Source organism: Chiloscyllium plagiosum, unplaced genomic scaffold, assembly GCF_037043375.1.
Source record: "Chiloscyllium plagiosum isolate Xiang-an unplaced genomic scaffold, Cpla_swu_hap1 HiC_scaffold_17, whole genome shotgun sequence".
Lineage (NCBI taxonomy): Eukaryota > Metazoa > Chordata > Chondrichthyes > Orectolobiformes > Hemiscylliidae > Chiloscyllium > Chiloscyllium plagiosum.
Window position 1 is genome coordinate 4265306 of NW_028270155.1, and position 27883 is coordinate 4293188.

Sequence of the window (27883 nt, forward strand, 5' to 3'; positions counted from 1 at the left end):
ATATGATTAATGCCAAACACAGTTACAAGATTACATAAGAGTTAAAAGGATGATCACTCAGTTTCTCGGTTGCATGATATTCATAGATGTTATACACTACCATTCATTAGACAAATCAGATTTCTCAAGCCAAAGTACTGACAAATAGTCGGCTTCTACGAGCACTCTCCCTATAGGGGCACATGCCCATTCACATCAACTCATTTTCCAGAGGATTATTTTTGGGGGTTCTGTTTAGGGTTCAGTTGACTTCTCAGGTTTTCAAGTTAGAGAACTTTAAACAGGTAAAGCTAAAGTTGCCACCGTCTTACCAGACCACGCAACTGCTCTCTCACCAACAGGTGATGGTGTGATCTGAGGATCACCATGCCTCAAGTGAGGGGAGAGGTTGAGAAGCAAAGTCCTTCATAGTAACCTTAGCTGGTGCAAGAAATGAACCCACACGGCTGTCGTTATTCTGCATCACAAACCAGCCATCCAGCCAACTGAGCTAATGAAACCCCCTTTTTAAGCAGGTGGACCACATGAAGATTGCGGTCACCCGGATAACTAATCATTCAAGTCTAACAAGAGCAGAAACAATGGAGGACAGGGCAGCGTACAATGTTCCCAAATTTGCTGACAATACAAAAATAGGTAGGAGGACATATTGTGATGAGGATATTTGGAGTCCGCCAAGACATATAGTCAAGATGCCATAGTCCCAGAGGACCGTAGGGCTGCTCTCTCATTAGAGAGACAAGATTAGCGGTGGCTTAACCTGAGGGTTACCAAATAACATTTTGGTTTGATGACTATTATTTAAATAAAGACAGACTCCAAAAAAAATACAATACAGAGTGATGTGAGTGTTCTTGTGCATGAAACACAAGAAGATAGCATGCAGATGCAGCAAGTAATTATGAAGGCAAATTAAAGTTTGACTTTTATTGTTCAGTGCTTGAAGTTTGAGAGAGAGGTCTTGTAACAGCTTGGCTACAATAGTTTGGGAAACAGTACTTTAAGGGATGGTGAAAAAGGCAAAGTCAAACATTCAAAGAGTGCATGCATAAGCTGTAACAATTTCTCATTCTTGCCAAGTGCAAAGTAAAACAAAAAAAGTTGCCAAACCATAACTTACTAGGAAAATTAGAAACAGTATTAGATCCAATGAAGAGCTATACAATTTAACTAGAAAAAAAAAGATGTGAGGAATGGCAGCAGTTTAAAATTTAGCAAAGAAGCAAAAAGGGATTAATTAAGAAAGGGAAAATAGAGCAGGAGACCAAGCTTGCATGGAACATTAAAAACTGACTGTAAACGTTTCTACAGGTACATTAAGAGAAAAAGATTGAAGACAAACCTAAGTCCCTTTCAGTCGGAAATCGTGGAATTTATATTAAGGATTTTAAAAAATGACAGATCGACTAAATATATACTCTAATTCTGTGAGCAAGGAGGAGGACACAACTAACATACTAGAAATACTGGAGAACACAGGGTTTTGTGAGAGGGAATAACTGAAGGAAAACTCTACTAATACAGATACACCATTTGGGGAATTGGTGGGATTGAAGGTCAATTAATCCCCAAGTCCTGATAATCTGCATCCCCAGTACTTAAGGAACTGGCACCAGATGGTGGTCATCTTTCAAGATTCTTCACACTCTAAACAATCTGTAACAATTCCGACGGATTGAAAGTGAGCTAATATAACACTTCTATTTAAAAGGCGAGATAAAAAGAAAACTTGAAATTATAGACCAGTCCGTTGGACGATGTTGGTGGGGAAAATGCTGAAGGCCATTATACAAGATTTAATCGCACAGCACTTGGAAAACAATGGGGAGATTGGACAATCAGCATGGACTTACCAAACGGAAATCATGCTTGACAAACCTTCTAGAATTCTTTGAGGATGCAATGAGTGGAGGTGAAGAGCAGATAGTGAATGTGATTTATTGGAAGTTTCAGAAGACTTTTGACAAAATTTCACCAACGAGATTAGCATGTAAATTTACAGCATATGGGACTGGGGGTAGTGCATTGAGATAGATAGAAAACTGGTTAGCAGATAGGAAAGCAAGTAGAAATAAAGAGGTCTTTTTACATATGCCAGGCAGTGACGAACATGGTACCACAGAAATCAGTGCCAGATCCCAGTTATTCACAATATATATTAATGATTTAGAGTAGGAAAGTAAATTTAATCTCTCAAAATTTGCAGACAACACAAAGCTGGGTGGCAGGTTGAGCTGTGAGGTGGATACAGAGATGCTTCAGTGTAATGTGGACAAGCTGAGTGATTGGACAGATGCATGGCAGATGCAGTATAATATAGATAAAGGAATTGTTATCCACTTTGATCGCAAAAATATGTAGATAACTATTGCAATGGTGATAGACAGGCACGGAGGGAAGTGCAATGACACCTAGGTTCCCTCAGAACACCAGTCACTGAAAGTAAGCATGCAGGTGTGGTCAGCAGTGAAGGTGGCAAATGGTTTGTTGGCCTTCAGAGCAAGAAGATTTGAGTACAGCAGTTGGGATGTCTTACTGCAATTATGCAGGGGTTTATTAAGACCGCACCTGGAGGGTTGTGAGCAGTTTTCATCTCTTTATCTGAGAAGGTATATTCTTTCGCGAAGGAGTGCAGCCAAAGTTTACAGCTGGATTTCTAGGATGGCAGGACTGACGTATGAGATCTTGTTGAATTGGTTAATAGACAATAGGTGCAGGAGTAGGCCATTCTGCCCTTCGAGCCTGCCCCACCATTCAATATGATCATGGCTGATCATCCTTAATCAGTATCCTGTTCCTGCCTTATCTCCATAACCCTTGATTCCACTATCCTTGAGAGCTCTATCCAACTCTTTCTTAAATGAATCCAGAGACTGGGCCTCCACTGCCCTCTGGGGCAGAGCATTCCACACAGCCACCACTCTCTGGGTGAAGAAGTTTCTCCTCATCTCTGTCCGAAATGGACTACCCCGTATTTTTAAGCTGTGTCCTCTGGTTCGGCACTCACCCATCAGCGGAAACATGCTTCCTGCCTCCAGAGTGTCCAATCCTTTCATAATCTTATACGTCTCAATCAGATCCCCTCTCAGTCTTCTAAACTCAAGGGTATACAAGCCCAGTTACTTTCAGGTAGTCCCGCCATTCCAGGAATTGACCTTATGAACCTATGCTGCACTCCCTCAACAGCCAGAATGTCTTTCCTCAAATTTGGAGACCAGAACTGCACACAGTATTGAGGTGTAGTCTCACCAGATTATATTAATTGGAATTGGAATTGAGAAGAATCACGGAGGATCTCACAGAATCCCATAAAATTCTAATAGAACTAGACAAGCTAGAAACAAGAAGAATGTCCCCAATGACGAGGGAGTCCAGAGCCAGGGATCAGAGAGGAGAAATTGCTTTACAGAGTGGTGAGCCTGTGAAATTTGCTACCACAGAAATCAGTCAATGCCAAAACAAGGTATTATTTCAACAAGGAGTTGTATATAGCACTTGGAGTGAAAGGGATCAATGGATGAGAGGGATAAGCGGGAACAAGCTATTAAGTTGAACCATCAGCCATGACAATAATGAATGGTGGAGCAGGCTTGATGGCTTCATTAGAGTTAAGAAGAATGAGGAGTGATCTTAACAAAACATACAAGATATAAGGGACTTGACAGGGTAGATGTTGAGAAGTAGGGAAATCTCAAACAAGGAGATGTTCTTGCAAAACTGGGATATAAAGAAATTCTGCCAATTGGAAATGAATGTTTGGAATTGTCTAGCCCAGCGTGTAGTGGAGGTATAATCACAAAGTATTTGAAGAGGAATTTGACGGATTTTTGAAATATTGAAGAATTGAGGACTATCAGGAACTGGCATAACAGAGTTTAGATCAGGAATCGATCAGCCACCTAACAAAATGGCAGGGCAGGTTTGAAGGGCCAAATCGAACATAGAACAGTACAGCGCAGAACAGGCACTTCGGCACATGAAGTTGTGCTGAGGATTATTCCTATTCTAAAATAAAATAACCTAACCTACGCATCCCTCAATTCACTGCTGTCCATGTGCATGTCCAGCAGTTGCTGAAATGCCCCTAATGACTCTGCTTCTCCACCACTGCTGGCAACGCATTCTATGCATTCACAACTCTCTGCGTAAAGAACCTACCTCTGACGTCTCCTCTATACCTTCCTCCTTACACCCTAGAACTATGACTCCTCATGCCAGTCAAGCCTGCCCCGGGGAAAAGTCTCTGGCTAGCGACTCTATCCATGCCTCTCATTACCTTGTACACATCGGTCAGGTCTCCTCCCTTCCTCCTCCTCTCCAAAGAGCAAAATCCGAGCTTAGTCCACCTCTCTTCGCAAGACAAGCCCTCCAATCCAGGCAGCATCCTGGTAAACCTTCTTTGCACGCTCTCCAAAGCTTCCGTATCTTTCCGATAATAGGGCGACCAGAGCTGTACACAATATTCTAAGTGTGGTCTCACCAGGGTCTTGTAGAGCTGCAGCAAAACCTCACAGCTCTTAAACTCGATCCCCCTGTTAATGAAAGCCATAACATCATATGTTTTCTTAACAACCCTATCCACTTGGGTGGCAACTTTGAGGGATCTCTGCACTCGAACACCAAGATCCCTCTATTCCTGCACACTGCCAAGAATCCTGTCTTTAATCCTATATTCAGCATTCAAGTTCGATCTTCTAAAATACATCACTTCCCATTTGCCCAGGTTGAACTCAATCTGCCATTTCCCAGCCCAGCTCTGCCTCTGTCTATGTTGCGCTGCAGCCTGCAATAGCCCTCGATACTATCAACAGTACCTCCAACCTTTGTGTCATCGGCAAATTTACTACCCCACCCTTCAACCTCCTCATCGAAGAACTCCAAGTATTGTGAGGCATGTTCTGCCCCTCACAAAGCCATGCTGACTGCCTTTAATCACACTATGCTTTGCCAAATAGTCATAAATCCTATCCCTCAGAATTCTTTCCAAAGTCTTGCTGACCACAGATGCAAGACTGACTGGTCTGTAATTGCCAGGGACTTCCCTATTCCCCTTCTTGAAAAGAGAAACAACATTCGCCTCCCTCCAATCCTCCGTACGACTCCCGTGGAGAGTGAGGAAGCAAAGATCTTCACCAGCAACTTCCTTCCTCGCTTCCCAGAGCAGCCTAGGACATATCTGGTCTGGCCCTGGGGACTTAGCAATCTTAATGTTTGCCAAAATTTCCAGCACATTAACTTCATCAGTCTTGATCTGTTCAAGCCTGTTTCCCAGTCCGTCAAAGTTCTCATTCACAACAAGGTCCCTTTCCTTAGTGAAAACCAAAGCAAAAAAACTCATTTAGGGCTTCCCCTATCAGATAAGACTCCACACACAAGTTCCCTACGCTATCCCTGATCAGCTCTACATTTCCCCTGATTCTTCTCTTATTCCTCATGTATGAGTAAAATGCCTTTGGTTCTCCCTAGTCCTTCAAGCCTTTTTTGTGCCCCCTCCTGGTTCTCCTCAGTCCATTTCTGAGCTCCTTTCTAGTAAGCTTATAATCCTCTAAAGCTGTGCTAGATCCTTGCTTCCTCCACCTGACGCAAGCTGCCTTCTTCCTTTTGATGAGAAGCTCCTCTGTTCTCGTCATCCAAGCTTCCTTCATGTTACCCCTTCTTACCTGTCTCAGAGGAACAAATTTGTGCATCATTACCAACAACTGCTCCTTAAATAGTCTCCACATGTCTGTTGTGCCCGTTTTGTGGAACAATTGCTCCCAATCAGTACTACCCAACTCCTGTCTCATAGCGTCATAACTTTCTTTTCCACAATTAAATATCTTCTCATGGTAACTACTCCTTTCCCTCTCCAAAGATATGGTAAATGTGAGACAGTTGTGATCACTGTCACCAAAGTGCTCTCCTACCGAGAGATCTGTCACCTGTCCTGGCTCATTGCCAAGCACCAAATCCAAAATGGCCTCTCCCCTCGTCAGCCTGTCCACACATCGAGTAAGAAAACCTTCCTGAACACACCTGACAAAAACGGCTCCATCCAAATCATCTGCACTAAGGAGGTTCCAGTCAATATTGGGAAAGTTAAAGTCACCTATAACAACAACCCTGCTACATCTGTAAAATCTGCCTGCCGATGAGTTCTTCAATCTCCCAACTGCAATTAGGTGGTCTGTAGAAAACCCTCAATGAGGTGGTTGCTCCCTTGCTGCTCCTAACTTCCACCCATACTGTCTTATCAGACAAACCTTCATCAACAACCTTAGTTTCTGTAGCTGTGATGCACTCACTGATTAGCAATGCTACACCCCCTCCTCTTTTACCACCCTCCTTGTTCTTTTTAAACATTCGAAACCCTGGAACATCTAGCAACCGTTCCTGCCCCTGTGAAACCCACGTCTCTGTTATGGCCACAACATCATAGTCCCAAGTACTGATCCATGCTCTAGGTTCATCACTCTTATTTCTCACACTCCTTCCGTTCAAGCAGACGCACTTTGACCAATCCCTTTGTTGCATCACATGAAAAACTTTCCCGATTGATTTACTCCATCCTGTCACTGCCCCATCTGCAACTACCCCATCCCCCCGGCATGTGTGCAGCTCTGGTTCCCACCCCTCTGCCAAATGTTCTGCTCCTACTCCTGTTTTTATGCAGTAAGTTGTTCATGACAGGAGATGGCAGGACTGCACAGCTGAGATCTGGTCCATTGCTTGCTGTTTCTGCTGGGTTTTAGCTTCACCTGGATTCTGGATTAGTGGTGCTGGAAGAGCACAGCAATTCAGGCAGCATCCGAGGACAGGCAAAATCCGAGGCCAGTGTCATTCATTGAGCTTGATAAAATAATAGAGTTGGGGATTTGGCAGGCTATGAAATTCGATTATCCCTGAATACAAGTCTGCTGCTGCTGATTCATTCTGGGCTGACCTCCCATTCAGAGAGATATAAGAGATCCTTGGCCATCATTTGAAGACTTTCCTCCAAATATTACAACTAAGAATCATCCCTTCACCAAAACCACCTGGACAGAAAAAGTGATCACTGCTCTCTGTTGGCCTGGTGTTAACTGCTCAAGAATAGTTTAGACAAAGTGAGAGGAAATGCTATTAAAATAACTTGAAATGCCTGTACAACAATGGACATAATGTCCGCAAAAAAAGGGAACCAAAAAGCAAGTGTGCACTGGAAGCAACCAGACATGGTAGGAATTACTGAGACCTGTGTAAGAAAAATCAGGACTGAAAACTCGGAGGAGAACACATACAGGTCATAAAATAAGATATTGAAGGATCAATCATAATGGCAAGTATAATCTGAATGTCATCTGATAATGGAAGTGAGGTAGTTCAGAACTATGCAAAGTGGGAAACGATGGAATAAACATCAAAAATCAATTGTGGAGAATTTCAGCACTAACAATAATGAAACCTTAAAACAGATCAGACCTACTAACTAATGGATTGCAGATCACCTCAATTGTGAAACTACTTCAAATCAGCTCATGTGGAGAGAAGCTTTCAAATTTGGTTCAGCTTTGAGACCATCTCCAAACTTTTAACATGCCCAGCGTAGGGGAGGTCATGACACAATTGAACAATATAATTGTCAGCTCCATGCACAATCATGCTGATCCTTTATGGGACTGCTCAGGTATGAGAGGATCCAACAAAACTAAAGAAATCATTTACACCTTGGACATACTCAAACAAGGGGTAAACCATGGTGACTTGCAATATGAGTTATTCGATTGTGATCTGGAGTCGCAATCCATCTGTCCCTGCCATTTCCATTCCAAGGATGCCAATCCTAAGTATAGTGCAAGGGACATTTAATTATGCAGTGGAGACCATGAACCTGGGATTTTTGCAGCTCAGCCCAACTTAATGTGACACCAAGTCAAACCTATTTTCACAGATGTAATGCCACACTTTCTACTTTTTACACACTGTTCACAGCTGCTGCACCACAATGAAAGTCCTCATTACCAGGTGGCAAGATGACATTTTTACAGAATGCTCTCGTTATCAACGTCAGGCAAGTAACCTATTTAATTGTCATATGTTAGGCATTCTCAAACTGTGTCAAATGAAATGCATAACTACCCAGTAGTTATCTCTTACAAAAGCTTCAATGGACAAGGGAACTTGTTCAGCAAGATTCCAGGTTTGATTCCATATTTATTCTCTCAATCAGAAAAGTATTTGGGATATAATTGGAATCAGTGTTCCAGGATGAGGGAGGATAAAGTCATGATTCACTGCTTCTAAATTGTAAACTTGTGCAATAGTACACTTTTAGGGAATGGGACATACTGAACTGAATATGCTGGCAAATTATTGGGAGGATTTTTATTCTCATACCTTATTTAGTTACCTCATATGCCTTTAGTACTACCACAATAGACGTAGCTCCATTACTCTGTTAAATGCTTGTGATATTGACCTCAATCTCATCTTTTCAGCGCTTGCTCTATTGTCTCCCCAAGAGCATAGGCACTGGAAAAAGTCTGTAGTAAACTGCATATGCTAGAATCCGAATGTTGGGCTCGAATCCTTGAATTGGTGGCCAGTTTCACTCAACACCCAAGGATACTTGGTTGCGTTGCTATCTTGTATTTTGCTTCTGTCTGAAAAATCTCGTGTTTTTAACCAGTTCCTTCCAAGCAAGGGTGCATTTTAATCCTTTGTTACACCAATGGGTGACTTTGCCCACCACCCATCATTGTTGATTCTAAATTTACCCAAAATGGGAATTTCCTCTCCTCCATAAATTAACTTTGTGATTTCTTCAACTGATGTTGACCAAAGTTTTGATAGTACAGCAATTAAGGAATTATGAAGACCAATGTAACTGTATCAACCCTCCCATTGCACTAGGGCTCTATGCATTGTCAGACAACAATGTCCTGTGAAATTCTAGTTGACATCTCATTCCGCAAATTATACTGTGTGTATCTCAACTGACCAGTCATTGACCTGACCCAGAAGGTTTGAAATGTAACATTGTACAGTAACCCAGGCAAGATCAGCTTTACAGAAGCTTAAGTAGATAAAATGATCACATCCTCAGAAAATTCCAGGGGTTTCACAGCTGTCTTCTCAGGCAACACGACAACCCATTTGTGCACAACAGAACAACATGATTACATGTTCAATTATAGAGAAGGGCTTAAATATACCCACCTGACTCAGATAAGGTGGCTTTGACTAAGTCAACCTGACACTTCGTACTGTTTACATCTGAAATTTGCCTTAATTTCCAACATGAATCCAAACCTCAAATAACCTGTGGATATTTTTTTTTATATCCACAGAATGTAAACAGAAAATCAACAGTTCCTTCAAGTAATCCAAATGCTGCTCCTACAAGTTTGAGAAGCAATAAATAGACAATAAATAAAAACTTGCTACTATTAGTTCAATATCATTTGTGAAGTTGTTTTTTCTAAGCCTCACCTTCAGTGAACTGAGTTGCAAACTGATGTTAACATTAAACAACATGCAGCTGTTCCAACTTTGGAGGCATAGAGAGATATACAAGTCCTTTTATGCAGGCACTATATTTCCACAATGCTGTTGACATGCAACAGATGGCTGGGAGTGTACAAAGAAATAATCTCATCAAATTCAAGTGACCTCACAACACTTTCATGTAGTTTATAAGTGTCACTGAAACTGTGAAATGGATGACAGGATGCGATCTCTGGTTCTCAGATAAAGGCAGCACGACGGGACATTTTCAGTTCTTGTCATCAGTCAGAATTATGCTGACACACCACCCAGTTATTATTAAAATGAGTTAGATGCTGCCCCATGAAAGGTAGCAATTCAAGGCAAAAGAACTGAAGCCTTAAACACCTCAAGTGAGTCATAATTTCTAGGAAAAACATAAGAGGTTACAGTTCAGGGAACCATTTGGTCCACCAGATCTTTGCTGGAGTAACCCTAATTCAATCTCTCCACTCTGTTTCCTCATAACCCAAAATATTCCATTTCACCAAGTGGCTGAACAACTTCAGATTAGAAAGTATTGCATGCTCCAACAACTTCTCTTCACCATTATCCTCAGAGAGATAATTTGCAATATAAAGCTTTTACCAGTGACATCCCAAAAGGTAGTTTTACCTTTCCCGACCCTCACTATCAGAACTCTATTTAAACATCCTCAGACTTCCCTGCTCCAAAGGAAATTGTGACAGTGACAGCTCAGCTATGGAACCACATTTTAGTTCCATTCATGTCAAAATAGTTCATACATTGAGTAAACAAGAAAATAATCTTGCTGGAAACAGAAGGCCGCACAGGTGTCTCCCTCTCCACTGCCACAGCTCAAGTCAGGAATGGAAACCAACTTGGTTGGCCCGTCTCCATCAATGATGTATTCACCGAAGTCAAAGAACAGTACAGAAATAGGCCCTTTGGCCCACCAAGACTGCACCGACACATGACGCCTTTCTAAAATTAAAAACCATTTGCCTCTACACAGTACAGATCCTTCTATTCGCTGCTTATTCATGTATCTGTCAAATCGCCTCTTAAATGTCGCTATTGCGTCTGCTTCGAACACCACCTCTGGCAGCGCATTCCAAGACACTTACCACCCTCTTAAAAAATTTGCATCTCATCTCCTTTAAACTTTCTTCTTTTTACTTCAAACCTATGTCCCCTTGTAACTGACATTTCTACCTTGGGGGAGAAACCTCCAACTACCCATTCTATCCACACCTCTCCATTTTGTAAACCTCTATCAGGATGCCTCTCAGTCTCCAACATTCAAGTTAAAACAAACAGAGTTTGTTCAATCTCTCCTCATAGCCAATTCCTTCCAAACCAGGCAACATCTTGGTAAAGGTAAAAAATTAATCCTCATTACCCACTGTAGATTATCTTATGTATTATAAAAGAGACAAAGGGGTTAACTGAAATACAGTTCAGTGGTCACATTCTCACCTGACTCAGAAGTCACTGGGATCAATCTTAATCCAGAAATGTGGGCAGAAAACTTAGGACAATCTCAATGCAGTTTTGTTCGAGGTATCACCTTCCAGCTGAGGTATTAAATAAGGCTCTTTCCATGTATATTGTAAAGTATTCCTGGCATTACTTAGAAGGTGAGTTCTGCAACAACTCAGTCAGTATTCATTTCTCAACTAACGTCATTATATGGCCATTTGTCAGAATATGCTGTGCACAGCTTGGCTGCCATGTATCTCACAACAGTAACTACCTATTAAAATAACTTCAGGCGCTTTGAAGTGCTTTGGGTCTGCCCAAGGTTGTGAAAGGCACCACACAAATGCAAGTTTTCTTCTGAAGCTGCTGAAACTTTTCTAAACTCTGATGGAATATTCCAGTTTCACACAGAAGGTAAACACAGAAGGTAAAGGGAAGTGTGCGTCTGTCTGTGTGCGGGTGCCACTCAAAGCATGTCAGTGTGGAAGATACTAGAACGAGGGATCACCAATTTAGGACAGAGCTGAGAATTTTTACCTTGGAGGACCATGAATCTTTGGAACGCTTTTCTGCAAACTGATAACATATACACAAAGCTTCTGCTTCAAAGCAGAGGAGGATAGATAGTAGGTCAGCAAGGGGTGAAAGGGAGCTCAAGTCATCAGATCAGCCATGATCTTACTCAATGGAGAAAAAAGTTCAAGGGGCTGAGCGAGTGATCTACTCCTGATCCTAATTTGTACAATTTATAAGTAAGCATAATGTGCAGTCATGTAGTATCCTTGAAATGACACCAAAGTTTAATGAGCCCATAAAACTGCACACCAATTAATGAATATCGTGACCAGCAGCTGCAATACATTCCATGTACAATCATGGGAAATCTTGAGGATACTGCATACACCCTCCTATTGGGGACGGCATGATGGCTTTGTGATTCATACTGCTGCCTCACAACGTTAGGGACCTGGGTTCAAATCCACCCTTGGGTGACTGTCTGTGTGGATTCCCAACAGATGCTCCAGTTCATCCCACGAACAGGTTAGGTACATGTGCAGGTTTGGTTAATTGGCCATGCAAAATGCATGGTGTCCAGGGATGAGCAGGCTAAGTGGGTTAGCCCTGGGAAATTCAGGGGTCAGTTACAGGGACAGAGTGGAATGTTCTTCAGAGGCTTGGTGCAGACTCAATGGGCCAAATGGTCTCTTTCCGCAATGTGGGGATTATAGGGCACCTAGACAAGGACAATACTGCAAAAGGCAGCCAGAGCAACATAATGCACAACGCCCATCTCTGACTTACAAACCATCACTTTGGACAGATCCAACAGCCAGTCCACGAGATTTTCAATTCAACCCACGTGACTTCTTTCTCACCAGTTGGCAGGTATCAAGAGCAATAGATAAAAAGAACAGCCAAAAGTGGAAAAGAACCTTCTGAACATAGAATCAGAGATGTACAGCTTGGAAACAGACCCTTCAGTCCAACTCGACCAGATATCCAAAACTGATCTAGTCTCATTTGCGAGCTTTGAGCCCATACTCCTCTAAACCCTTCCTATTTGTGTACCCATGAGATGTTAAAGGGTTAATTTGTTCTGCTGACATACAAGAAATTGGATGCCTCAGGGAGGGTGTGTTTTTCTGTCTTGCAGGCAGAAAGTGACAATCTAAACATATTCTGTAAATGCTGCAGTTTAAGTAATGACCTAATCACGCACTAGATACTTTCCAAAAACAATCACTTTACATTGTTTTTGGGTGGCATGTGACTATGGGGAGTGGCAGGAGGTTATGTCTTGTGTGCATGACTGACTGTGATGTAAAACTCTGTATAAAGGGAGGATGGTTCTCTTGTTCAGGAAGCCTCGCTTGACATGCTTCGCAAGCACGGTGAAGTCTGTTAAGTGATCCTCCAAAAGCTTGTACTTGCTGAAATAAATTGTGGCCATTCACAGAAGTTGAGAAATTGCAATTACATCAAGCGTCTAAGAATCTCAAGGGAACCTAACACCCATTCAGATACCTTTTAAATGTTGTAATTGTACTCTCCTCCATTACTGCCTCTAGCAGCTTATTCCATATACGCAACACCTGCTGCATGAAAACATTACCCCTCAGGTCCTTTTTAAATCTTTCCTTTCTCACTTTAAACCTAAGCCCTCTAGTTTTGGACTGCCCTAAACTGGGGAAAAGATCTTGACTGTTCACCCTATCCATGCCCCTCATGATTTTATAAACTTCTGCAAGGTCACCTCTCAGCATATGACGCTCCAGGGAAAATAGCCCCATCCTATTCAGCCTATAGAGCAAACCCTCCAACACTAGCAACATCTTTGTAAATCTTTTCTGAACCCTTTCAAGTTTCACAACATCTTTCCGATAGTATGGAGACCAGAACTGAATGCAGTATTCCAAAGCAGCCTAACTAGTGTCCTGTACAGTTGCAACATGACATCCCAACTTCTGAACTCAATGCACTAAAGAAAGTACTTACCTCTTGTACTTTATACACAAACAAAATACAAATTCCTCTAGTAAGGTCATTGTAGACTGGGGAGCCAGAAAGGTATTTTAATACCTATTCCATAGAACGCTCACTATCTCAGATCCAACTGGTACTGGAAATCTCCATAAAGACCTCCATTATAGGGGAATTAAAGCACCATGGGGTTGTCTAGATAACAGAACATGTGAGAGAATGGATCCACAAGCAGAAGGTAAACTATCAAAATGTCCAGTTGTGAGTATACGGTTTAAATGTCTTTTAGTTCCCGTTTTTCTTCAGTTCCTGAATGCAGTCGGAGAGGTCACGAGGCCACATATTTGGGCAGTTGCTTTATCTGAAACACTGCTTGGGGAGTGGCTCCCACCCATTCTCCTCCTCTAACCAAAAAAAAACATTCTGCCCGTCAGCTGGTAAGGTGACAAGTACCATTTTTTGTGTTTCTTTTTTTTTCCGGCAGTCTATTTGGGAACTTAGAGTAGCGGAAATGGAGATAAGGGCAGTTGAATGTTTCCCCTGCAGTACCTGAGAGGTAAGGGTCACCTCTAATGTCCCTGCTGACTTCACCTGTGAGAAGTGCACCAACTCCAGCTCCTTGACAACCACGTTAGGGAACTGGAGCTGCAGCAGGATGAACTTCGAATCATTCAGGAGGGGGCTATTGAGAGGAGTTACAAGGAGGTAGTTACTCCACAGCCATGTGAAGAAGGTAGATGGGCTACTGTCAGAGGTAGGAAAGGGAACCAGCAGGCAGTGCAGGCGTCTCCTGTGGTGGCTCCCTCAACAAGTATAGCATTTTGGATACTGTTGGGGGGATGACTTACCGGGGTAAGCAATGGAGTACAGGTCTCTGACGCAGTGTCTGTCCCTGTTGCTCAGAGGGGAAGTTGGAAGAGGAGCAGAACTTTAGTCATTGGGCACTCCATAGTCTGGGGGGCAGATAGATGGTTTTGTGGGAATGAGAGTTTTGCAGACTGGAGGCCTGTGACCAGTGGAGTGCCACAAGGATCGGTGCTGGGTCCTCTACTTTTTGTCATTTACATAAATGATTTGGATGCGAGCATAAGAGGTACAGTTAAACTTGAAAGGGTTCAGAAATATTTACAAGGATGTTGCCAAGGTTGGAGGATTTCAACTATAGGGAGAGGCTGAACAGCTGGGGCTGTTTTCCCTGGAGGGTTGGGAGGCTGAGAGGTGACCTTATTGAGGTTTACAAAACTATGAGGGGCATGGATAGGAATAATAGACAAAGTCTTTTCCCTGGGGTCGGGGAGTCCAGAACTAGAGGGCATAGGTTTAGGGTGAGAGGGGAAAGATATAAAAAAGACCTAAGGGGCAACTTTTTCACACAGAGGATGGCACGTGTATGGAATGAGCTGCCAGAGGAAGTGGTGGATGCTGGTACAATTGCAACATTTAAGAGGCATTTGGATGACTATATGAACAGGAAAGGTTTGAAGGGATATGGGCCGGGTGCTGGCAGGTGGGACTAGATTGGGTTGGGATATCTGGTCGGCATGGACAGGTTGGACCGAAGGGTCGGTTCCCATGCTGTACATCTCTATGACTCTATGAGAGAGAGACTCACAATTGGTATGTTCCCTCCCAGGTGCCAGGGTTCGTGATGCCTTTGACTGTCTTTTGAGGATCCTTGTTGGGGAGGGGGAGCAGCCCCAAGTCATGGTCCACATAGGCACCAATGACATAGGTAGGATGAAAGGTGGGGATCGAAGGCAGAAATTCGGGGAGCTAGGGTGGAAGCTCAGAGCGAGAACAAACAGACTTGTTATCTCTGGTTTGTTGCCTGTGCCATGTGCTAGTGAGGCAAGGAACAGGGAGAGAGCAGAGCTGAACAGGTAACTGTAGGGATGGTGCAGCAGGGAGGGTTTTGGATTCTTGGATAATTGGAGCTCTTTCTGGGGAAGGTGAGACCTCTACAAACAGGATGGTCTTCGTCTGAACCAGAAGGGTGCCAATATCTTTGGTGGGGGTGGGGGTGGGGGCGGAGGGGGATTTGCTAATGATTTTCGGACGCGGTTAAACTTATGCAGCAGGGGAATGGGAACCTGAATTGTAGTTCCAGTGTAAAGGAGGTTGAGGGTAGTGAGGTCAGGGAATAGGTTTACAAGGTCGCGAGAGGGCACCGGCAATCAGAGTGTTGGTTTGAAGTGTGTCTACTTCAATGCCAGGAGCATCTGGAATAAGGTGGGTGAACTTGCAGCATGGGTTAGTACCTGGGATTTCGATGTTGTGGCCATCTCAGAGACATGGCTACAGGGGGGACAGGAATAGTTGTTGCAGATTCCAGGATATAGATGTTTCAGCAAAAACAGAAAAGATGGTAAAAGAGGCAGGGATGTGTCATTGTTAATCAAGGGTAGTATTACAGCATAGATCATAGAAATGCACAGCACGGAAACAGACCCCCCTATCCAACCTGTCCATGCTGACCAGATATCACAACCTAATCTAGTCCCACCTGCCAGCACCCAGCCCATATCTCTCCAAACCCTTCCTATTCATATACCCATCCAAATGCGTTTTCAATGTTGCAATTGTACCAGCCTCCTCCACTTCCTCTGGCAGCTCGAGGACTCATCCACTGAGGTAGTTTCGGTTGGGGTTAGAAACAGGAAAGAAGTCATCCTGTTGGGAGTTTTCTATAGCTCTTCAAATCATTCCAGGGGTGTAGAGGAAAGGATAACAAAGATGATTCTCGATAGGAGCGAGAGTAACAGGCTAGTTGTTATGGGGGATATAAACTTCCCCAGTGTTGACTTGGAATAGTATAGGTAAAAACAGATGCTGGAAACCAGATTCTGGATTAGTGGTGCTGGAAGGGCACAGCAGTTCAGGCAGCATCCAAGGAGCAGCGAAATCGACATTTCGGGCAAAAGCCCTTCATCAGGAATAAAGGCAGACAACCTGAAGCGTGGAGAGAGAAACTAGAGGACGGTGGGGGTGGGGAGAAAGTAGCATAGAATACAATGGGTGAGTGGGGGAGGGGATGAAGGTGATAGGTCAGGGAGGAGAGGGTGGAGTGGATAGGTGGAAAAGGAGATAGGCAGGGAGGACAAATCCGGAAAAGTCATGGGGACAGTGCTGAGCTGGAAGTTTGGAACTAGAGTGAGGTGGGGGAAGGGGAAATGAGGAAACTGTTGAAGTCCACATTGATGCCCTGGGGTTGAAGTGGTCCGAGGCGGAAGATGAGGCGTTCTTCCTCCAGGCGTCTGGTGGTGAGGGAGCAGCGGTGAAGGAGGCCCAGGAGCTCCATGTCCTCGGCAGAGTGGGAGGGGGAGTTGAAATGTTGGGCCACAGGGCAGTGTGGTTGATTGGAGTGGGTGTCCCAGAGATGTTCCCTAAAGCGCTCTGCTAGGAGGTGCCCAGTCCCCCCAATGTAGAGGAGACTGCATCGGGAGCAACGGATGCATAAATGATATTAGTGGATGTGCAGGTAAAACTTTGATGGATGTGGAAGGCTCCTTTAGGGCCTTGGATAGAGGTGAGGGAGGTGGTGTGGGCGCAGGTTTTACAGTTCCTGCGGTGGCAGGGGAAGGTGCCAGGATGGGAGGGTGGGTTGTAGGGGGGCGTGGACCTGACCAGGTAGTCACGGAGGGAACGGTCTTTGCGGAAGGCGGAAAGGGGTGGGGAGGGAAATATGTCCCTGGTGGTGGGGTCTTTTTGGAGGTGGCAGATGATTTGGTTTATGCAAAGGTTGAAGGGTGGAAGGTGAGCACCAGAGGCGTTCTGTCCTTGTTACGGTTGGAGGGGTGAGGTCTGAGGGCGGGGGTGCGGGATGTGGATCAGATGTGTTGGAAGGCATCTTTAACCACGTGGGAAGGGAAATTGCAGTCTCTAAAGGAGGAGGCCATCTGGTGTGTTCTGTGGTGGAATTGGTCCTCCTGGGAGCAGATACAGCTGAGGCGGAGGAATTGGGAATGCGGGATGGCATTTTTGCAAGAGGTAGGGTGGGAAGAGGTGTAATCCAGGTAGCTGTGGGAGTCGGTGGGTTTGTAAAAAATGTCAGTGTCAAGTCGGTCGTCATTAATGGAGGTGGAGAGGTCCAGGAAGGGGAGGAAGGTGTCAGAGATGGTCCAGGTAAATTTAAGGTCATGGTGAAATGTGTTGGTGAAGTTGATGAATTGCTCAACCTCCTCGCGGGAGCACGAGATGGCGCCAATGCAGTCAGCAATGTAGCGGAGGAAAAGGTGGGGAGTGGTGCCAGTGTAATTACGGAAGATCAACTGATCTACATAGCCAACAAAGAGACAGGCATAGCTAAGGCCCATATGTGTGCCCATGGCTACCTCTTTGGTCTGGAGGAATTGGGAAGATTCGAAGGAGAAATTGTTAAGGGTGAGGACCAGTTCGGCCAAACGAATGAGAGTGTCGGTGGAAGGATACTGTTGGGGAAGCCTGGAGAGGAAAAAACGGAGGGCTTGGAGACCCTGGTCATAGCGGATGGAGGTGTAGAGGGATTGGATATCCATGGTGAAGATGAGGCATTGGGGTCCGGGGAAATGGAAGTCTTGGAGGAGGTGGAGGGCATGGGTGGTGTCTAGAACATATGTGGGGAGTTCCTGGACTAGGGGGGATAGGACAGTGTCGAGGTAGGTAGAGATGAGTTCAGTGGGGCAGGAGCATGCTGAGACAATGGGTCGGCCAGGGTGGTCAGGCTTGTGGATCTTGGGAAGGAGGTAGAACCAGGCAGTGCGGGGTTCCCGGACTATGAGGTTGGAAGCTGTGGATGGGAGATCTCCTGAGGTGATGAGGTTCTGTATGTTCTGGGAGATGATGGTTTGGTGATGGGGGGGTGGGGTCATGGTCGAGGGGGCAGTAGGAAGGGGTGTCCTTGAGTTGGCGTTTGGCTTCAGCGGTGTAGAGGTCAGTGCGCCAGACTACCACTGCGCCCCCTTTATCCGCTGGCTTGATGGTGAGGTTGGGATTGGAGCAGAGGGATTGGAGGGCTGCGCGTTGTGAGGGTGAGAGGTTGGAGTGGGGGAGAGGGGTAGACAGTTTGAGGCGGTTAATGTCCCAGCGGCAGTTGGAAATGAAGAGGTCGAGGGCAGGTAATAGGCGAGCACGGGGTGTCCAGGTGGATGCAGTGTGTTGGAGGTGGGCGAAGGGGTCCTCGGAAGGTGGGCGGGAATCCTGATTGTGAAAGTACGCTCGGAGGCGGAGGCGACGGAAGAATTGTTCGACGTCACGGCGTGTATTAAATTCATTGATGCGTGGACGGAGGGGGATGAAGGTGAGTCCTTTGCTGAGGACTGATTGTTCGTCCTCAGTGAGGGGGAGGTCTGGAGGGTTGTTGAAAACTCGGCAGGGCTGGAAGCTGGGATCTGGTGTGGGTGTGGAGCTGGGAGTGGGGGCGGAACCTGTAACTGGAGTGGGTGTGATGGTGGGGGGAATGGGGGTGGAGTCATGAGCAGGAGTAGTGTTCCACTCCGGGTTCTGGAGGGTGGGGATAGTGACAGTGGGGTCTGTGGGGGGGGCATGTCAGCAGAATGCTGGTGGGGCGGAAGTGGTGGTGACCACGGCAGTACGGGTGGCGGAAGTCACTGAGCGGATAGTTCAAGTAGTTTAGATGCATCTGTGTTTGTTCAATGTGTGCAGAAGGTTTTCTGACAAACTATGTAGACAGGCCATATTGGATTTGGTACTGAGCAATGAACCCGGCCAGGTGTTAGATTTGGAGGTAGGTGAGCACTTTGACAATAGTGACCACAATTTGGTTCGGTTTACAATAGCAACGGTCAGGAATAGGCATATCACGCAGGGAAAGAGGTATAACTGGGTGGAAAAGGCAATTATGATGCGATTAGGCAAAATTTAAGATGCATAGGATGGGGAAGGAAACTGCACGGGATGGACACTCTTGAAATGTGGAGCTTATTCAAGTAACAGCTACTGCGAGCCCTTGATAAATATATACCTATCAGGGAGAGAGGTAGTTGTTGAGAGAGCACGCCATGGTCTACTCAAGAAATTGAAGCTGTTGTCAAGAGGAAGAGGAAGGCTTATGTCAGGATGAGGAGTGAAGGCTCAGTTTGGGGGCTTGAGAGTTATAAGTTAGCAAGAAAAGATCTAACGAGAGTGCTAAGAAGAGCCAGGAGGGGACATGAGAAGTTGTTGGTGGATAGGATCAAGGAAAACCCTAAGGCCTTCTATCGGTATATCAGGAATAAAACAGTGACTAGAGTAAGTTTAGGGCCAATCAAAGACAGTAGTGCAAAGTTGTGTGTGGAATCGGATGACAATATGTTTCGTCAGTATTCACATTGAAAGAGGGCAATGCTAATGAGAATAGAGAGATACAGGCTTCTAGATTAGATGGGATTGCGGTTGACAATGAGGAAGTTTTAGCAATTTTGGAAGATCTGAAAATAGATAAGACCCCTGGGCCGGATGGGATTTATCCTCGGATTCTCTGGGAAGCCAGGGAGGAGATTGCAGAGCCTTTGGCTTCGATCTTTATGTCATCATTGTTGACAGGAGTAGTGCCAGGAGACTGGAGGAGAGCAAATGTTGTTCCCTTGTTAAAGGAGGAGAGTCTGGACAACCCTTGTAATTTTAGGCCAGTGAGCTTTACTTTAGTTGTGGGTAAAGTGTTGGCAAAGGTTATAAGAGATAGAATTTATAATCATCTGGAAAGGAATCATTTGATTAGGGGTAGTCAACATGGTTTAATGAAGGGTAGGTCGTGCCTCACTAACCTTACTGAGTTCTTTGAGAAGGTGACAAAACAGGTGGACGAAGGCAAGGTGGTTGATGTGGTGTATATGGACTTCAGTAAAGTGTTTGATCAGGTTCCACATAGTAGGCTAATGCACAAAATAAGGAGTTTTGCGATTGAGGGTGATTTAGCAGTTTGGATCAGAAATTGACTAGCTGAAAGAAGGTGGTGGTTGATGTGAAATGTTCATTCTAGAGCTCAGTTACCAGTGGTGTGCCGCAAGGATCTGTTTTGGGGAGAAAGTGAGGTCTGCAGATGCTGGAGATCAAAGTTGAAACTTTATTGCTGGAACAGCACAGCAGGTCAGGCAGCATCCAGGGAACAGGAGATTCGACGTTTCGGGCACAGGCCCTTCTTCAGGAATGAGCAGAGAGTGTTCAGCAGGAGAAGATAAAAGGTAGGGAGGAGGGACTTGGAGGAGGGGCGTTGGAAATGTGATAGGTGGAAAGAGGTCAAGGTGAGGGTGATAGGTCGGAGTAGGGTGGAGGCGGAGAGGTCAAGAAGAAGACTGCAGGTCAGGAAGGCGGTGCCGGGCTGGAGGGATTCGGCTGAGACAAGGTGGGGGGAGGGGGGATGAAGAAACTGGTGAAGTCCAAGTTCATCCCCTGCAGTTGGAGGGTTCCCAGTCGGAAGATAAGACGCTCCTCCTCCGACCGTCGCGTTGTTGTGGTTTGGCGGTGGATGAGTCCAATGACCTGCATATCCTCGGTGGAGTGGGAGGGGGAGTTGAAATGCTGTGCTACAGGTTGGTTGGGTTGGTTCGTCCGGGTGGCCCAGAGGTGCTCTCTGAATCGCTCCGCAAGTAGGCGGCCTGTCTCCCCAATATAGAGGAGGCCACACCGGCTGCAGCGGATGCAGTAGATGATGTGGGTGGAGGTGCAGGTGAATCTGTGGCGGATATGGAAGTTTCCTTTGGGGCCTTGGAGAGAAGTGAGGGGGGAGGTGTGGGCGCAAGTGTTGCACCTCCTGCGGTTGCAAGGGAAGGTGCCGGGAGTGGAGGTTGGGTCGGTGGGGGGTGTGGATCTGACAAGGGAGTCGCGGAGGGAGTGGTCTCTACGGAAAGCTGATAGGGGAGGGGAGGGAAATATATCCTTGGTGCTGGGGTCTGTTTGGAGGTGGCGGAAGTGACGGCGGATGATGCGCTGTACATGGAGATTGGTGGGGTGGTAGGTGAGGACCAGTGGGGTTCTGTCCTGGTGGCGGTTGGAGGGGCGGGGCTCAAGGGCGGAGGAGCGGGAAGTGGAGGAGATGCGGTGGAGGGCACCGTCGACTACGTCGGGGGGGAAATTGCGGTCCTTGAAGAAGGAGGCCATCTGTGTTGTACGTATTTTGAACTGGTCCTCCTGGGAGCAGATTTGGGGCTACTGCTGGTTGTCATTTTTATAAATGATCTGGAGGAGGGCGTAGAAGGATGGTTTAGTAAATTAGCAGATGATACTGAGATAAGCAGACTTGTGGATAGTGCCGAAGGATGTTGTGGGTTACAGTGGGACATAGATAAGATGCAGAGCCGGGCTGAGAAGTGGCAAATGGAGTTTAATGCAGAAAAGTGAGAGGTAGTTCACTTCGGAAGAAGTAACAGGAATGCAGAGTACTGGGCTAATAGTAAGATTCTTGGCAGTGTTGATAAATTGCGTCCAGGTGCATAAATCCCTGAAAGTTGCCACCCAGGTCGATAGGGTTGTTAAGAAGGCATATGGTGTGATGGTGTTTATTGGTAGGGAAATTGAGTTTCGGAGTCACAAGATCATGCTTCAGCTGTACAAGACACTGGTAAGGCCGCATCTAGAGCATTGCGTACAGTTCTGGTCACCGCAGTATAGAATGGATGTGGAAGCTTTGGAAAGGGTTCAGAGGAGATTTACTAGGGTGTTGCCTGGTATGGAAGGAAGGTCTTTTGAAGAAAGGCTGAGGGAACTGAAGCTATTTTTGCTGGAGAGACAAAAGTTGAGATGTGACTTAACCAAGACGTATAAGATAATCAGAGGGTTAGATAGGATGGACAGTGAGAGCCTTTTTCCTCGGACGAAGGCTAACACAAGGGGCCATAGCTTTAAATTGAGGGGTGATAGATTTTGGACGGATATTGGGGTAGCTTCTTTACTCAGAGTTGTAGGGAGGTGGAATGGCCTGCCTGCAACAGGAGTAGACTCGCCCATGTTAGGAGCATGTAAATGGACATTGGACACATGTATAGATAATAATGGAAAGGTGTTGGTTAGATGGGCATCAAATTAGTTTCGCAGGTTGGCGCAACATCGAGGGCCAAAGGGTTTGTACTGCGCTGTAACATTCTGTGAAGATGGAACACAAGGTAATCCAAAATGGAGCTGAAGGGAGTGAAGAGTGTGTCAGAGTAGCCCATGGAGGAAATCTCTCCACAGATGAGAAGGCACGGGGGAATATCCAAGAGACGGTTCTAGTTGTCATTAATAGAGTAGCTGGGACTCTCTCGTCATGTGAAAACCAGCCCAAAGAGGACCAACATCCATTCTTCAGAGACCTGGTGGAATCAATACCAAACAGGATGTTCAATGTTTGAATCAATTCGACCATAGGGCAGAGAGAGCCAGCACATCCAACACCAAACTACTGTCATATCACTTTACTCACCTTCCAGCGGTACATCCGCAATTCAGGTTTGAGTCACAACACACGTTCAGTGCTCTGCCAGCGCACCTAACTGTTGTTTGCAGTGTCATGGTTGCATCAGGCAAGTCACCAGCTCAGATAGAGGAGTGCTTCTGCTGGAGGTCACCAATTTCCAGGCACTTTAAAGATCATGATAAAAGCCAGGCCATATTGTACGGTACATTCATTTGGGACAGGGTAGGTTCGGGTAGTGTTGTGAAGCCTCAGTTCTATTTACCTTTATGTCCAATATCACCAACAGCCAGAATAAAACAGGATTTCATAGCGTGTGGGCACTAAACAATATTTTCCATTCAAAACGTACTTCTTGAACATTTTACTGAAACCCTGCATGTTCACAGATTTGCTTAGAATAAGTGTTCTCCAAGAAAAAATTGCCAACTAGTCATGATTAGTCATACATAATAAATTATCCACATGCAAAAGTTTTGATGTAAACTCACAGATTACATCAAACACATCTATTTAGACATTAGCTACTACTCCACAACCAAGTAAAGCACACTACCAAAAAACTCTTCGAATAAATTTCAACAAAAGATCCACAAACAAATTTAAATTCAAATCCACAGCACACTTTTTCCTAAGTCAAATAAATTATATAGATGCATTTATGTACAAATATGAACATTGAAGTCACTTGACCAAACTTTTTATATATTTAACCACAATTAGCCACATCTGGAGGAGCTATATGCGACTAGTAGCTAACATAGCGGAAAACTAACAAAATCATGAGTTGCTCAGGCACGTTATGACATTCTCTCTCTCTCAACGCAGTCACTAATCCTGTACTTTTAACAGTACTCACCTGGTGGGATGGTGAAACCAGAAGCAAGCTGCACTGTTGGTTGTTGTGGTGAACGGATGATAAGCTGAGGGGTTACAATGCGTTGGGGTGCCCCTAACCCAGTACGAAGAGGCTGTGACTGAGCAGCTGATACTTGGATGATGCCAGGAGCAGACGAAATGACTTTTGTGATTCCGACATGAGGTTGTGCAATTATATTGACTGCAGGTTTTGCAACTGCATTGATGCTGACTGGCACACTGGTTACAGTGAGAGAGCTGGTAACCGTGTATTGCAACTGATTGCTTGGAGTGTTGGTCACTGTGATCGGAGCAGCTGTGTTATTTAATAAACCAAGAGAAACAGGCTGAGACTGAGTGTGCAGAACAAGCTTTGTCTGTGAACTGGAATCTGTATTGGTGGCTGTGAGACTGCAAATTGGACCACTGACAGCAACAGTCTGATTAGCCAATTGTGTCACTATTGCACCCTGATGGATGCCTGTCTTTTCTCCAAATTGCACCAATCCAGGTAGATTCACATGGTTGTGGGGGGCAAAACCATTCTGTGATAGTGCAGTGCCCAAAACATTGCTGGCAATCACAGTATGCATTGGCGGTCTTGAGAGTGCAATAGTGGGGGTGCTAGTACTCAGGACGCTGTCTTGAGCCACAGAGACGAATTGAGAACTGTTTTGAGATGAGTTGCATGGTGTGTTGATGCTACTGACATTGGACCCAAAAGTCCCAGACTTGGGGAGATGGCTACAAGTCCCAGAGGCAGTTCCAGCGGAGAAGTGCAAAGTAGTAGTCACAGCAGGGGAGCTGCAGACTGCGACCACCCCATTGACAGCCTGAGGTGGGGTTCCGGGAGGTGCTGGGGGCAGGTGGTTCGACACCCGAGGCTCGCCTATTGTTAGGAGGGGCAGGGGAAGGACTCTCCCCCCAGTTTCAGTGGTACCCAGAGGGGGTGCAGGGCTGCTGGTGCTGGGGGATGGGGAAGGAGGAGCTGGAAGCGGTGGCCGGTAGGAGTGAGGGGGGCGGCCGGTCCCCGGGGTCGCTGCACCCGAAGCCCGGGCTCCGGCCGCTGAGGGGTCCGAGGAAGGGGGGCTGTTGGCGGGAGGTGGCGGGAGGTCGCAGGCGGAGGCTGCACGCTGACTGAGACCAGCTCCGGCGGCTGCCTCCTGTCCGAGGCCAGGGCCAGGATGAGGGGCCGCAGGGGGAGCCGCCGCCGGTTTCTCCCCGAGCGGCGATGGCGCCATCCTGCCGGCTCGCCGCTGTCCCTCCTGAGGGACGCTGTCTCCCGCCAGAGTTGGCCTCCTCTCTCCAGGCAGCACTGCCAGCTGCGATTCCAGCGATCCCACCAGATCGCTGACCGCCTTCTCGTCCACCTCTGACAGGAACAGCTCCTCCAGCGGGTCCGGGCCCGCCGCCATCTTCCTCCGGGCCCGGCCGCGCATGCGCCACTCTCAATGTCCCCTCCCCCTTCAGCCGCCGCGCGGAGCAGGGCGGGAACGTCCCTCGTCAGGATTTACAGAGAGTGACAGTGGCTGGGAGTAATAGATAGAGGGTGGAAGTAACAAGGCACAGGATGGGAGTAATAGGACAGAGGGTGGGAGTAATAGGACAGAGGGTGGGAGTAATAGATAGAGGGTGGGAGTAACAAGGAACAGGATGGGAGAAATAGGACAGAGGGTGGGAGTAATAGATAGAGAGTGGGAGTAACAAGGCACAGGATGGGAGAAGTAGGACAGAGAGTGGGAGTAATAGGACAGAGGGTGGGAGTAACAAGGCACAGGATGGGAGTAATAGGACAGAGGGTGGGAGTAACAAGGCACAGGATGGGAGAAATAGATAGAGGGTGGGAGTAACAAGGCACAGGATGGGAGAAATAGGACAGAGGGTGGGAGTAATAGATAGAGGGTGGGAGTAACAAGGCACAGGATGGGAGTAATAGGACAGAGGGTGGGAGTAACAAGGCACAGGATGGGAGAAATAGATAGAGGGTGGGAGTAACAAGGCACAGGATGGGAGAAATAGGACAGAGGGTGGGAGTAATAGGACGGAGGGTGGGAGTAACAAGGCACAGGATGGGAGAAATAGGACAGAGAGTGGGAGTAACAAGGCACAGAATGGGAGAAATAGGACAGCGGGTGGGAGTAACAGGACAGAGGGTGGGAGTAACAAGGCACAGGATGGGAGAAATAGGACAGAGGGTGGGAGTAACAAGGCACAGGATGGGAGAAATAGGACAGAGGGTGGGAGTAACAAGGCACAGAATGGGAGTAATAGGACAGAGGGTGGGAGTAATAGATAGAGGGTGGGAGTAACAAGGCACAGGATGGGAGAAATAGGACAGAGGGTGGGAGTAACAAGGCACAGGATGGGAGAAATAGGACAGAGGGTGGGAGTAATAGGACAGAGGGTGGGAGTAACAAGGCACAGGATGGGAGAAATAGGACAGAGGGTGGGAGTAAGAGGTAGAGGGTGGGAGTAACAAGGCACAGGATGGGATAAATAGGACAGAGGGTGGGAGTAATAGTACAGAGGGTGGGAGTAACAAGGCACAGGATGGGAGAAATAGGACAGAGGATGGGAGTAACAAGGCACAGGATGGGAGAAATAGGACAGAGGGTGGGAGTAACAAGGCACAGGATGGGAGAAATAGGACAGAGGGTGGGAGTAACAAGGCACAGGATGGGAGTAATAGGGCAGAGGGTGGGAGTAATAAGGCACAGGATGGGAGTAATAGGACATAGAGTGGGGTGTAATACGGCACAGGATGGGAGTAATAGGACAAAGTGGGTATAATAGGGCAAAGGGTGGGAGTAATAAGGCACAGAATTGGAGTAATATGACAGAGGATGGGAGAATTAGGACGCGGTAAGAGTAATAAGGCACAATGTGGGAGTAATAGGATAGAGGGTGGTGAATAATCGGGCAAGGTTTGGGAGTAATAGGTCACAGTATGGGGAGTAACAGGCCACATGGTGGGAGTAGTATTGCAGAGAGTGAGAGTAATGGGGAGAGGTTAGGGAGTGAAACGGCAGAGGGTGGGAGTTTCAGGGCGATGTGTGGGAAGTGATAGGGCAGAGTGTAGGATGTAATAGGGCAGAGGTTGGGGGTAATGGGACTGAAGGTGGGTTGTAATAGGGTACAGGGTAGGAGTAATAGAACAGAGATTGGGAGTAATGGGGCAAAGTTTGGGAGCAAAAGGGCAGAGGGTTGGAGTAATAGGGCACAGAGTGGGAGTAATAAGCTGCAAGGTTGGAGCAATAGGACTAAGGGTGGGAGTAACAGGATAGCGAGTGCAAGTAATAGGGCAGTGGGTGAAGAGTAATAGGGCAGAGGGTGGGGGTAATGGGACAGAGAGTAGTGAGTAGTCAAGAGGTGGGGAGTAATAGACCTCATGGTGTGAGTAATACAGCAGTGGTTGGGAGTAATGGGGCAGAGGATGGTGTGTAATGGGGCAGAGTGTGAGGAGTAATAGGACAGAGGTTGGAGAGTAATAAGCTAGACGGTGAGGGGAAATAGGGCAGAAGTTGGGGTAATGGGACTGAGGGTTGACCTTGTAGTGAAGAGGGTGGCTAGTAATAGCGCAGAGGGTGGGAATAATAGGACACAGGATGGCAGTACTAGGACAGAGGGTGCAGAATAATAGAATATAAGATGGAGTAATGGGGCAGATGGTGAGGAGAAATAGGGCAGAGTGTGGGGGTAATGGGACTATGGGTCAACCTAGTTGGGCATGGGGTGGGGAAAGATAGAATATAAGATGGCAGGCAAGAAGATGGTTTAAAGTGCATCTACTTCAACACCAAGAGCATCCGGAATAAGGTGGGTGAACTTGCAGCATTGGTTGGTGCCTGGGATTTCGACGTTGTGGCCATTTTAGAGACATGGGTAGAACAGGGACAGGAATGGTTATGGCAGGTTCCGGGATTTAGATATTTCAGTACGAATAAAGAAAATGGTTAAAGAGGGGGTGGTGTGGTACTGTTAGTAAAGGACAGTATAATGGTTGCAGAAAGAACGTTTGAGCACTTGTCTACTGAGGGAGTATGAGTTGAGATTAGAAACAGGAAAGGAGGGGTTACCCTATTGGGAGTATTCTATCGGTCTTCAAATAGTTCCAGAGATGTCGAGACTAGGATAGCAAAGATGATCCTCGATAGAAGTGAGAGTGACAGGGTGTATGTAATGGGGACCTTTAACTTTCCAAATATTGACTGGGAATACTGAAGTTCATGTACT

The 27883-nt window shown here is 46.3% G+C and overlaps 1 protein-coding gene across 8 annotated transcripts in view; it reads right to left on the reverse strand.

Moving 5' to 3' along the window:
- Positions 1-25065, reverse strand: part of LOC122558192 (transcription initiation factor TFIID subunit 4) — a 370919-nt gene extending 345854 nt beyond the window's left edge. For all 8 annotated transcript variants that reach the window (XM_043706504.2, XM_087995688.1, XM_087995691.1 and 5 more), the window contains exon 1: positions 23652-25065. In XM_043706504.2, coding sequence (XP_043562439.2) covers positions 23652-25065 — 1414 coding nt within the window. The remainder of the gene's footprint in view (positions 1-23651) is intronic.
- Positions 25066-27883: the final 2818 nt, after the last annotated feature.